Source organism: Cynocephalus volans, chromosome 14 (genome assembly GCF_027409185.1).
Source record: "Cynocephalus volans isolate mCynVol1 chromosome 14, mCynVol1.pri, whole genome shotgun sequence".
NCBI lineage: Eukaryota > Metazoa > Chordata > Mammalia > Dermoptera > Cynocephalidae > Cynocephalus > Cynocephalus volans.
The window spans coordinates 30,830,963-30,844,931 of NC_084473.1; the positions used below are offsets into that span (position 1 = coordinate 30,830,963).

Sequence of the window (13,969 nt, forward strand, 5' to 3'; positions counted from 1 at the left end):
TCCTTAAATTTTAGTAAGAATTGATTTTTAAAAAAATCTTGTGGTGGTTTGTTCAATTCTGAAAGGGAAACAGAAGAGTAGAGATGAGAACAATTTTTAACCTGAGGTGTGAGTTTCAACTTAATGTTTATAAACATTGCAGTCTGTAGTAAAATAATGAGCTGGTAGAAAAACTTTTTTTTATTATGTTCTTCTTCCCAAGATTATTTATAACAGTTAACCATAGCATATTAATCAAATGTAGTCCCATATTGTTCATGATAATTGTGAGTAAATTAGAAATGATAAAGTAATTGCCTATTTGGCAGCTTTTTTTCTTGGGGAGCATCAAGTACATGTGAGTTGCATATTTTCAGTGACCTTTTTTAGGTGAATGTTAGAATGTTTAAGTATGATTTTCATTGTGGATCAAATATTTTTTGTTGGAAAATTATGTTCCTCAATTAATTATTGTGAAAGTCAGTCGCAAAGTATGATTTGGTATATAAATTTTCTTTTTACAGTTTTATAATCAATATAACTGAAAGCTGGTATGTTACTAAGATTTTTATTGGACTGTGAAATCTAGTTCACTTTTTCTTGTTTGATTGTTCGATTTTCTCTTTCTATAGCCTGCCCATCCTCAGTGTCTGTTGAAGTGAGTGCAGATGGGGTAAATATGCTACCTTTGTCCACTCCTGTTGTCACAAGTGGTCTCACCTACATAAAAATTCAGCTTGTAAAAGCTGAAGTAGCTTCTGCTGTCTGCCTCCGACTACATCGTCCACGAGATGCCAGCACATTAGGCCTTTCACAAATTAAGTTATTAGGCCTCACTGCTTTTGGTACCACTTCTTCAGCAACAGTTAATAATCCCTTTCTTCCATCTGAAGATCAGGTATCCAAAACAAGGTATGTTTTATTTCTCATTCTTATAAAAATCTTTCATCTTTTTTAAAAAAAATTACTCATTCTGCCCTTTCTTTCTTTTTTAGGTCTTAGGAAGCTCTTTCTTCTGTTTATCTATATAATATGATAATGTTATTAGGTGTAATAGGACAATAATTTTGTGAAAGGAGAACCTTGAGGCTGATTAAAATTGAGATTTGTGTGTGTTTAACATTTGAGATGATCCACACTATGGTATATGTAGATATAGGTTCAAATTTTTTGGATCATTGTCTATAAAAGTAGTGTCCCCTTAACCATGGTTTTGCTTTCCACAGTTTCAATTACTGGCAATCAACTGTGATCAGAAAATATTAATTGGAAAATTCCCGAAATAAACAACTTATGTTTTAAATTACACCTTGTTGACTCCATCCTGCTTGGGCAGTGAGTCATTCCTCTGTCCAACATATCCACACTGTATGCCTGTTCGTCGCTTAGTAGCTATCTTGGTTATCAGGTCGACTGCCTGGTATTGCACTGCTTATGTTCAAGTAACCCTTATTTTACCTAATAATGGCCTCAGAGTGCACGTGTAAAGATGCTGGCATATTGTTATAATTGTTCTATTTTATTATTAGTCATTGTTGTTGATGTCTTACTGTGCTTAATTTATAAATTAAACTTAGTCAAGTATTTGGATCCCCGTACCAGCCAGCTGCCAAATAAATAAAATATGAATTAAACTTTGTGATAAGTATGTATGTATAGGAAAAAACATAATATACGTATGGTTCAGTACTATCCGAGGTTTCAGATATCCACTAGGGGTCTTGTAACACATCCTCCATGTATAAGGAGTGACTATTATATAGGGACTCCCAAACGCATATCAATCAGGAGCATATCTGAACCATACAAACTGACCATAGAAACAGGGAGCTGGTCTTATAGGGTAATTCTTAAATGCCAGTTATCAGAAGAATTACATCTGAACCAAAAAGCAGGGGCCAGAATTCATCCTTTAATCAACATTCTTCTGATAAATTTTAATAGTTAAAAATTTTATAAATGGGTTCTATTGAAAGCTTTTCCTGATAAAATATTTAGGATTTCTTTTTCATTCTCAAAGTGCAAAGAGTTTTACAAGTCTATTATCCTAATCAGTTTATGTTAATCCTGGCTGGGTATTTTTGTTTGTTTGTTTTTAAGGCAAGCATATAGTTCCTAAATGCTATGAGCATTTAGGTACTTACATCATAGGGGAAACTTACTGTGTGTTTAATTCTTCAGTCATTTCTGAACATTCTAAAACTGTTTTTTTTAAATTGATTATTGCTACTTATGAAACCCAACGTACTGATCTTTTTTAAAAAGTCTGTTTTACCCTTGAAATAACTTGAGCTACTTATGTTAACCATACAAATAATTTTGTGTTGTATATTTCAGTATTGGATGGTTACGGTTATTACATCACTGCCTTACGCATATAAGTGATCTGGAAGGAATGATGGCAAGTGCAGCTGCACCTACTGCTAATCTCCTACAGACTTGTGCTGCCTTACTGATGTCACCATACTGTGGAATGCATTCACCCAACATTGAGGTTGTTCTTGTAAAAATAGGACTGCAGTCCACTAGAATTGGCCTGAAGCTCATAGACATTCTCCTGAGAAATTGTGCAGCATCAGGCAGTGATCCTACAGGTGACACTTAATTTTGATATTTTAATTTTCACATACCTGCAAAGTAATGTCAGTTGAACTATGTGGTTGTTTCTGAAATTAATTTCCTTTATGGCTTCGTTATTTTTGGAGTTTGTTTTTTCTTTTTGTTGGAATTAATAGATGACTTATTTTTAGTGAATAACCTAATAGTTAAATTGAGCAAATCTTCCCATCATATTTGCTTATTTAACAATCTTTTTCTTTTGTTTCTTTGTTGTAAGATTTGAATAGCCCTTTACTTTTTGGAAGACTGAATGGGCTGTCCTCTGACTCTACGATAGATATTCTTTACCAGCTTGGAACAACTCAGGATCCTGGAACAAAAGACAGGTATGTGATGATCTGGTTTTTCATTTAAGCACACCCATGCACACAAATATGCTGTGATTGAATGTTACTTATAATACTTTCTCCTTAGATGGCCTTAGATGATCTCATGAGTTAAGGGAATATTGTTATGTATTGTACATTTACCTATCTGCTTCACATGATGCAACTTTTAGAGATTTTCATAAACAGTTAAACATAACTTATCACATATTTGAACATATTTTAAGCAAATTTGAACTCACATAGAATTCTTCATCAATATTGCTTTTGAGGAATGCAATAGAATAAAACATATATTTTAAGTTAACCATGTAGTGATAGGATCCTTGGAAGGTAATGGTTTATAAAAATCATACTATCTTAGATAGTACTTACTAAATGTGAAGGAATATAAAATATTGTGTCCGTAGGAGCTATGCGGACTGTTTTGGTAATGGCAGTAATGTTTATTCTAAATGATTACTTATTATTGATTATTTATAATATTTTTGATAGGTTTTCATTAGACTCTCTATCCTTTTTTTCATGCTTCCTACCCCAAAATGAAACATTATCATACCAAGTAAAAAATTGATGAGAACTCCAAGTATTTTTGAAACTTATTTTTGTTGATAAATTTTTGTGCCACTCCTTGGTGTTCTCCAGTTTTATGTGTATCATCCATATCAAGAGAACCATATTTATAGAGTGTTGCTCTATAAATAATATAATTTCTGTGATAAAGATTATTTCCTGAGTTATGTTATTTTAAAAATATTTTGATTACATTTAAAACGAAATCGTTCAATGTTTTATTAACTTCTTACTTTATAAACTCCTAACAAAATTATTAACTTTTTGGTGGGTACTTACTCATTTTATGAGTATTAATAACTGCTGTATGCCTGACATAGTGTTAGATACTAGAGAGACTAAGTTTATTGAGTCCTGCTTTGTGTCCCCAGGGGTGGGGAGACAGAGCAGTGTCACCACAAAGGAGGATATCAGACTTTGGGATTTGAGATGTGGTGCCAGGCAGTGAAGGCATTCTGGAGAAAATTATTACTTAATTATAAATAATGTAATAACTTTTACTTATTTTTTTACTACTTCTGTCTTCTCGATTTAAAAGGTTTAAATCACATTTTCAGTAAATTATTTTCAGCATAATCTTCAGAATATTAAGCCTTTTATTTTATATATACTATCTGATAAATATATTACATTTTAAAATAGATTGAATGGTTTTTGACAAACTGAATAACAACCTGTGCCATATTTGAGTTTGATGGTTAGTAGTGTTAAAATATATTTTTAAAATCACTGTTAACTATTTTTCCAGAACAAATTGCTTTAAAACTCTTAAGATTATTTAATTTTCAAACACTTTTGTAGTTTTTTTTCTCTATCATAAGGAGAAAATTAAACTTAGTTTTCTTGCTATAAAACTTTTCAAAAACAGTTATGTTTGTTGTTTAGAACTAACATTAATGGCAAAACTGTTGGCTGCCATGCACTGAGAAAATAATACTTTTCCCTAATTGCTTTATCTTCCATCTCTTTCTCTGAATTTTCTTTCTTTTTTATCACATGACTGTAATTTTAAGAATCTTATCTTTCAGTTCTTCAGGGTAGAGAGAAAGATTATACTATTATATACCTTCCTACCCCTATTTCTTTTATCCTGATGCAAAGAATCTTATGGTATAAACTAGAAATTTTAAAGGTAACAAACCAAATATAAACACAGTGTTTTAAGAACTTGACAATAAATCTTATCCTATTTTTTGTTTTTTATACAAATGCCAAAGAAGTATTACTTTAAAAAGTCTTTTATTCTCAACTCATGGTTCAAAATTGGGTGTGTTTTACTGGTCTCTGGCGCCACCATGTTGGAAGTAGTGTGGCACTTGGAAAAGTGTGTGGAGGGTATATCATACTGTCAGAATGAATAAGGGTAGGTGGCTGCTACTAGTATTTAAGTCTCTGGATCCAACGATGTGAAACATACTAAATTTCATGAGACTCTGTGGAAGAATTAGCCCCAGATCACTGTTGTAAGTTGTGTGGATTTGCTGTAATAAATTTAGAGAGAGTGAATTTGTTAAGCTGTGTATCCTGTAATTCTAGAAATGTATATATTTTGCTATAAATGAGGTAAGAAGTAATCAATGCTTATTTACTGAGTCATAGTTGTGATATCTCAAACCTTTTGATTGGTTAAAACTGATAAGGTTACAGGAAAACTGCAACTACTGTGCCCCTGTTGCTTATAAATTCATTTTTTCTTCTGTTTTAGGTTAAAATGATCAAGAACAATTAATATATTATTATTATAAATACCTTGCTTAAGAGCAAAGATGCTATTTATCTTTATTAAATATTGGTTGTTACGTTACTGGTTATTCGAATTTATTTTCTTCTTTTAAGAATTCAGGCCTTGTTAAAATGGGTCAGTGATTCTGCAAGAGTGGCTGCTATGAAGAGAAATGGCAGGATGAACTACATGTGCCCTAACTCTTCGACAATAGAGTATGGTCTTCTAATGCCATCTCCTTCTCATTTGCACTGTGTAGCAGCAATTCTATGGCATAGTTATGAACTGCTTGTAGAGTATGATTTACCAGCACTCCTGGACCGAGAGCTCTTTGAGTAAGTACGATTTATGAAATTCTTTTTCTTTTCCAGCACTAGATCACTTTAGGTTTTCATGTGATGAAACAGAGTATTTTACATATTTGTTCGAATAAAAATAATATTTTGAAAGTAGTGAATACAATCAGGTATACTTTTGAAATGAGATGTCACACAAATTTTAATTTATCTTCATATTTTAAGAAGATATATTAGCAATGCTGCCTGCCTTTCTTACCTAGAATTGGAATGCTTAATGTAGGTGTTCATGGTGTTTATTCTCAGTTGCAGATTTACCCACCAGATTTTTTTTTTTATCTTTAATGTAGAACTGTGGAGGAAAAGTATAGCTACAAATTTTCAAAGACTTACTACTTTGTAGATTGTTTTTCTGACAGATAGTTTCCATTTACCTATAGTACTTCACCATACTCAGCTAAGACTTTGTTTAACTTACTGCTTACTAACTGGTAAATCTGTAGCAGAATATTATATTTATTCCTGAAGAGTTCCATGACTTATAAAAGGTAGGCCTTTTGTCCTCTAATCTGTCATCTTCATATTTGGCTCTGCCATTTAGCATAATCTATGACTTATTTGTGAACCTCAGTAATAGTTTTTAATATGCAAACATGAATTTAAGCCATCAATCATGTCAAATTTAACCTAAACATTTCTTTGGTATAATTTTTTGTTGTTCCTTTACATGACTTTTTTGAGGTCACACAAAGAATGGTAGAACCAGGTAGAATCATTTTAGTATAGGTACTTGATTTTTCTCTACTCATTTACAAGTCTAACCTAACTTCCAAGCCACCCTAAATTCTTAAATAATGTATATATCATAAACAGTCTTTCTGAAATCTTACATTACAGTGTCATTATTTAATGTCAAGTAAATTATAAATTTTTCGGTAGAGTATAGATTGATTTCTAATAGAAATATTTGAATTGATTTCTTTCTTGAAACTATATTTTTAACATAGTATCTTTTATTTCCCTAGGTTACTTTTTAATTGGTCCATGTCTCTTCCCTGCAATATGGTTTTGAAGAAAGCTGTTGACAGTCTGCTTTGCTCCATGTGTCACATACACCCAAATTATTTTTCTTTGCTTATGGGCTGGATGGGAATTACCCCTCCTCCAGTGCAGTGCCATCACAGACTCTCCATGACAGATGATAGTAAAAAGCAGGATCTTAGTTCGTCTTTAACAGATGACTCTAAAAATGCACAAGCACCTCTCTCACTAACTGAATCACATTTGGCAACCCTTGCTTGTTCTTCTCAGTCTCCAGAAGCTATCAAACAATTACTAGACTCAGGTTTGCCTTCTCTTCTTGTGAGGAGTCTGGCTAGCTTCTGCTTTAGCCACATTTCTTACTCAGAAAGCATTGCTCAGTCAATAGATATTTCCCAGGACAAACTCAGGAGACATCATGTTCCACAACAATGTAATAAGATGCCTATCACAGCAGACCTGGTTGCTCCTATTCTTAGGTTTTTGACTGAAGTTGGCAATAGCCATATTATGAAAGATTGGCTTGGTGGTTCTGAAGTCAATCCACTATGGACAGCACTTCTGTTTTTATTATGTCACTCTGGATCCACTGCTGGAGGACATAATTTAGGTGCACAACAGACCAGTACAAGGTCAGCTTCTCTTTCTTCAGCTGCTACAGCAGGATTGACTACTCAACAGCGGACAGCAATTGAGAATGCAACGGTTGCATTCTTTCTGCAGTGCATTTCATGCCACCCTAATAATCAAAAGCTAATGGCACAGGTAAGAGAAGAAAAATTGTCTACAATTTGTCTTTTTAAATTACTAGTGGAATTAGGTAAGAAGCGGCCATGTATTAAAGCCCAGGTGATGGTAAAGGTTCGAGGTAATTGTGTTTAAGGATCTAAATTTAAACCATAACTAAAAGTCTCCTTCCTCCGCCCCTTAAAATATACTGTCACATAAATCAGTTATTCTTTATAATGAGATGATTGCAAATTCAATGGGGATTCTAGCTTATAGAACACACACCCCTTCTTTTAAAAAACTTTATTAGTATCTAGAAGGATAACTGTCATAATTTTTATATAAAATATTGAATGATTTAACATTATTAAGAAGAGCAAGGTACTTTACTGCTTCTAGTAATTAATTATTGGGGAAATATCTCTGCTTAATATGCTTACTTAAAAGGAAATGCTTAAATTGAACTTCAACCAAGGGCAAATTAAGAATATATGAAAATTTGATTTGTGCCTCTGGGTAGTATGAATTCTTTGTGTAATATTGTTTTCTGGCTTAATTACTATCTCTCAGTTTCTTACTAAGGCTTTGTTTTATATTTTTAATACGCCTTTTTCATAATTTTTATTGTAACTATATTGATATTGACTTAAGTTAAAAATAAATTGGTTATGCTCGGTTTCATTATGTGAAAACTATTCAATAATAACTTCTCTTACCCTCAGAAATGTTTGTTACAGTTCTAACTTTTTATCTGCTTCTGTATTCATCTATTTAAAGATGAAATAATTTGATCTTTAGTTGCTGATTTGATGTATTAAAATATACCTGTTAATCCACATTCATAATTTCCTGTTTATTCTTTAAAATAAATGAAAGACTTCTTTGCAGCTTTTAAACTTTTTAAATCTCTTACCTTGCCAGGTTCTCTGTGAACTATTTCAGACATCTCCTCAAAGAGGGAACCTTCCAACATCTGGGAACATTTCAGGGTTTATACGAAGATTATTCTTACAATTGATGCTGGAAGATGAGAAAGTGACAATGTTTCTTCAGTCTCCCTGTCCAGTGAGTATATGACACTTAAATTTTAATGATTAGCTGTGTGTGAACATATTTTATAATTTCATGTCACCGCTTGCAGTTGTCTCTATGTTCTAATTTCTTATATAGCAGACTGAAACTAGAACAACCTTAATACATACATAACAGGACTTAAATCTCTTTAGGATAAACACACACACACACGTACATATATACATACATACATAACAGGACTTAAATCTCTTTAGGATAAACACACATACACACACACACATACATACATACATACATACATGCATGCATACCCAGCCACCCACCCACCTACCCACCTACCCACCTACCCATACCCCCCACTGGAAATACCTCACCCTGTGTGGTATAATTTGATTTGAGGAAAAAGTGAAAGAACATTAGGTACAATACTGCTAATGCAAAAGTTGACCAATAATTAAATCATATGGCAAACATGCCCCATTTAAAGAAATACATACTCTTTATATTTTGTATTCAATAAAATTATTCATTCATGTATGCTTTGAAATTGTTTCATAACGATATGTATTTCAAAAAGTCACTTCTTGATTTCTATGATTTCTTGATTTTCAGCTATACAAAGGTAGAATTAATGCTACTAGCCATGTCATCCAGCATCCAATGTATGGAGCAGGCCACAAGTTCCGTACTCTTCATTTGCCAGTCTCAACAACGTTATCAGATGTTCTTGACAGAGTGTCAGGCAAGTCACATTTAAGTATTAATATTTCTTTAACTTTATGGTAGATGTATATGGAATTTTCTTATTTTTTTATAACTTCATTTTACTGACTCAGCAACCATTCACTCAGCAACCATTTAATGACTAGAAAAGGTCAAGACTTTTTCTCAGTTTGAAACATACATAAGAAGCCAACCGAGTAGACAGAAATGTACAACATAGTCAAGCACCTATTGTTCTTTTCTGTAATGTGTATTATGTGTAGTAATGACAAAATGGGCAGCTAGAAATGTGGACAAGCCATTGATCAAATTTTTCTGCAATAAACCATCTGGTCATTTTATAGTAGAGATAGGCTCACACTTTTTTTGGTGGGGAGAAGGTGAGGGTGGCTGACCAGTACAGGGATGTACTTATAATTATAATTAAATATATTTCTATCTAAATACCTAAGAGGAACACTTAAGAGAAGTTGTCAACTGAATAAAGAGTAGGAGTACCTCAGAAAAATGCTGGAGATGTCTGTTTATTAGTTGAAACTACAGATCTAAAGCTCAGAATATAATAGGGGGTTTAAAAGATGTGGGAATTTTTACTGTTTATAGATAGTGAGTTAAACCACATGAATGGATATGATTACAGTGAGAAAATAAGGTAGAAAAGATTCTTTTCCAGTTCAGTCACTGTATCTAACACAAGTTGTGTGTATAAAATTGTAATTTTTCCTACCTTTTTATAAGTTACACAATAAAATGTTAGAATAGTATAAATGTATTAAAACACATTTTTTAAATTTGAAATTTATTAATTACAGCTAAACTTTTTTGAGAATCTTATTTTAGAAGTTATTTTCCTGAAATTTTTCATTCTATGTGATGAAGAAAATGAAAAATAACAATTAATTACTTAAATTTATGGAGGAAATGAGGAGGAGTACTGAAGTCCAATTATTGATATTTCATACAGTTTACTTGGAATGCAAAAGTATAGACATTTTACTACAAAATAACTGAAAGTTTAACATTTTTATTCGTATTTTACTATGCAAGAATGCTATTCTAAAACATCTTCAATCATTTAGAATATTTTACAAAATAATTCCCTTTATTAAAAACTAATTGCTTTGGATGTACACTACATAGAAACATTTATGATTTATGCTGAATTTAACCTCTATTTAGCATTTGTTCTTTTAAAGTTGGTTTATCATCTTTAGCCATATTTTATGATATATTTACATGTATGTTTATATTATTTCAGCATTTGTATAAACAAGTAATTCAAAAATATTTAAGCAGTGATTTTACCTGTTTTCTATAGTTTTTGACAATATTGCTTTCAAATAATAAAGTTTATGTATCAGTTTTTTGCTTTTACAGATTTCTATCACTGATTTTAAACAATTTGATTCTTTTATACCGTGTAGTTTTCTTCCCATTTCTTATGGTTTGAGTTTCTCAAATCTATGAGTTTATAGATTTCTTCAAATTTGGAATTTTGGTGCCATTATTTCTTCAAATATTTTCTCCTTCCCCTTCCTCCTCTCTTTTGGGGATTACAGTTACTCATATATTAGGCTACTAGAAGTTTTCATTTCATAGTTCAGCAAAGTCCTGTTTTTTTTTCCCCCTCAGTTTTTCTTTCTCTCTTCTTAAATTTTGAATAATTTCTATTGGTGTGTCTTGAAAATGATCTTTTCCTTTTCAGTGTCTAATCTGTTAGAAATTTTATTTCGTTTTTTTTTTTTTTTAATATCTCCTTGTCCTTAAAAGTATACAAGCTTTCTTTTACTTTCTTGAGCTTATTGGTCAATCTGTGTTATTTTTCTCCTCATTATGGGTTGTATGTTCTTGCTTTTTTTATTTGCCTGAAAATTTTTATTGTGTGCTAGACAGTGAGTTTTACTTTTTGGGGTGCTGGATATTTTCATATTCTAAGTTTTTGTTTGTTTCTTTTTTCTGAAATGTAGTTCTATTACTTGAAAACAGTTGTTTGCTTTTAGGACCTGCGTTTAAGCTTTGTTAGGTAGAGTCAGAGCAGCTTTTAATCTAAGGCAAAATTTACTGTAATGCTGGATATTTTTTATAAACCTGTGTAGTCTAGTTTGATAACTGCTGAGCATATGAAATGTGGCTGGTGAGACTAAGGAACTACATTTTTAATTTAAAGTTTTAATTATAATGAATTTAACTTTATGTAGGTATAATGTATTAGAAAGAAAAATAGGGTACGAGATTAGAAAATGCACGTCTAGGGCTAATTTGACCCCTCTACTGAGGACTCTTCTAAGTACTCGGTTAGGAATCCGCTGGACATTGGGAACACAAAGTATTCTATCCCCCAGTTGAGACTCTGGTTGTTGCTTTTGCTACTTTGGGTAGTGCTTTCTCTGGCCTTTGTGGTGTCCTCACATGTATACGTTTGTCAGTACATACTGAAGACTCAGAAGAGACTCTCCAAAGATCTCGGAACTCTCGAAGCAAATCTGTTCTCCCAACAATGTGTCCTATGAACTGCAACCTTTGTCCTCCTGAATTCCCATCTCTGTATCCTCAACCTGGCGTGACACTTGGGTTGTGCTGAACTGTGGCCTAGGGAACTCTGTTCGTACAATAAGCTGGAGCAATCCTAGTGCTCACCTCATTTGTTTCTACACACCCAGTTTCTGAAAACTATTATTTCATAATATATTTTCCTAATTATTATTTATTTCAGGTGGGAAAGTAAATCTGGTCATTATGTTTCTTCTTGGCCAAAAGTGGAATTTCAAACCACACCAGTTTTGAATAGGAAGTTGAGAAAAAATTTTCTTAGTGATATCTTTTAGTGTTTGAATACCATTTAGTTTTTAGATTTTATTTTTGAGATAACCAAGTGAATAAATGGAAATCAGTTGAACTTCTGATTGCACTACGTAAATTTTTATCCCCTTATTCTCTTTATGTGTTTTTCTTAACTGAATATCCTATGAATTAATTTTGTGAATTTTTTATTACCTAAATATTTCACTCTGGGTTGCTTGGTTTTGGTTAGAAAGTAAAATGCATTGTTAGTTACATTATACATTTATAATATTTAAAAAAATTTTTTATTTCACAAACTAAAGACAATCAGTAGTTATCAGTACAAACCTCTATAAATTGAGATTAGTAGGATATTTTCAGATACTCAAAGAAAACTATAAAATGGGAGATATTGCAAAAGATGTTGTTTGTCTCAACCTTTTAACATTATAAAATACTTTAGGTCATGATTGTGTTAAAGTAAGAAATGTAAAGAGTATCTGTATCAATCATATTCACATAGTGAAACAAATGACTAATATCAAAATAGTTCATTCAGCCTTTGGTTTCTTTATGGCTGAATCACATTATTATATGGTCACCCATGTGTTATATGCTTTTTATTAGCATGCTATATGCCAAAGTAATGAAAGAAATATTATTCAGAGAGTAATAACTGTCTGTGAAAGCCCTTAGTATTCATTTTTAAAGCAGTAGTGAAACACATTACTTTGTTATCTAAGATTTCTATTTCCTAAGTAAAAAGAACAGGAAATCTCTATTACAGAAATTTGTTCCTTTATAATACTCGCATTTGTACTATAAGTAGAAGTCTTGTGTAATGTTTTGGAGTGAGTCCTGAGCTTGAATATTTGCCATTTACAGGTTGTATCAGTAGCTTTTGTATCACTGTTTCCTCATTTTGAATATAATATTCTTTCTTGATACTCAGTTTGGAAGTTCCAAATTAGATAGAGGTATCAAGCACATTGAAGTATGTCCAAAATAAAAAATGTTCTCATGCTAATGGTTTTCCATTGCTTCTAGAGGTAGTACTATTGTAATAAATAATACTTTCTAGAGATTGGAACTTAAATATCCCTGGCTTAAGAAGCGTTGGCAAGTCTCTTTCATTGATATCAGCAAGTATTGAACGTCAGGCTTTACTTCATTGCATGTCTTCTACATTCCTTTACGTTGCCTCAATATTGTGAATAATGTTATCTTGTATAATCTTCCTTTGAAATATTTGTTGCTTCTCTTCTCAGTGATTTAGAAAAGCAATATATTTTAGATAATTTTTTTTGCAGATACTCCAAGTATCACAGCTAAGCTAATTAGTGAACAAAAAGATGACAAAGAAAAGAAAAACCATGAAGAGAAAGAAAAAGTTAAGGCAGAAAATGGATTTCAGGACAATTACAGTGTTGTTGTTGCCTCTGGTATGCTTTCTGTTTTTTATAATCTTGATTTTATCTGGGGTTCTATAAAATATAGCAATTTATATTTATAGGAACTTTATAGAATAAAATGTATTAGTGTAAAAAGTTGACTTAAAATGATGTTTTAATACTACATTTAAAAATATTGCACCAGAAATCTGTTACCTCTTGGCAGTGAAATTATTAAATTTATTTTATGTTTGAAGCTTACTGTATTTCATCAGGTATTGAACATGTGTGAATAGTTTAGATATTTCATTTAAGCTTGATAGTTTACCCTTAAACCAGGGTGAATTATACCCTTATACAGTCATTAAATGCTAAAAAATTTTTGTGTAACTGCCTTGTTTTAAAAAAAGCAAAAACAAAATGAAAAAGTATTCATTAGTTTTCTTTTATAATGCATTCATTGCATAAAATTAGGAAATAAAAATAATTTAAAAATTGGTTGAACAATGAGTTTTCGATGTTAGGTTCCAGAAGAAGTAAAAAAAGCAGGTGTATCTGATAATTTTGGAGGTTTTTTTCTTAACACAGGTGAGGTGATTTTAGTTGAAAAGAGAAGGCTCAGTACCAGATTACCTTACTCCTTAGGAGACTTCTGTATTGATATAATCTCTCAAAGAAAAATTAAGAACACAGGATTTCTTACATATATTTGTGCAAAACTGCTTTCAACTAAATGAATGGTTGTCCTTTTGC

General features: G+C 31.8%; 1 protein-coding gene across 3 annotated transcripts in view; it reads left to right on the forward strand.

Moving 5' to 3' along the window:
* BIRC6 (baculoviral IAP repeat containing 6) overlaps positions 1–13,969 on the forward strand; it is a 244,234-nt gene that overhangs the window by 138,135 nt on the left and 92,130 nt on the right. For all 3 annotated transcript variants that reach the window (XM_063078978.1, XM_063078979.1, XM_063078980.1), the window contains exons 51-58: positions 612–891; positions 2,317–2,573; positions 2,816–2,924; positions 5,334–5,555; positions 6,542–7,322; positions 8,208–8,351; positions 8,934–9,063; positions 13,136–13,267. In XM_063078978.1, coding sequence (XP_062935048.1) covers positions 612–891; positions 2,317–2,573; positions 2,816–2,924; positions 5,334–5,555; positions 6,542–7,322; positions 8,208–8,351; positions 8,934–9,063; positions 13,136–13,267 — 2,055 coding nt within the window. The remainder of the gene's footprint in view (positions 1–611; positions 892–2,316; positions 2,574–2,815; positions 2,925–5,333; positions 5,556–6,541; positions 7,323–8,207; positions 8,352–8,933; positions 9,064–13,135; positions 13,268–13,969) is intronic.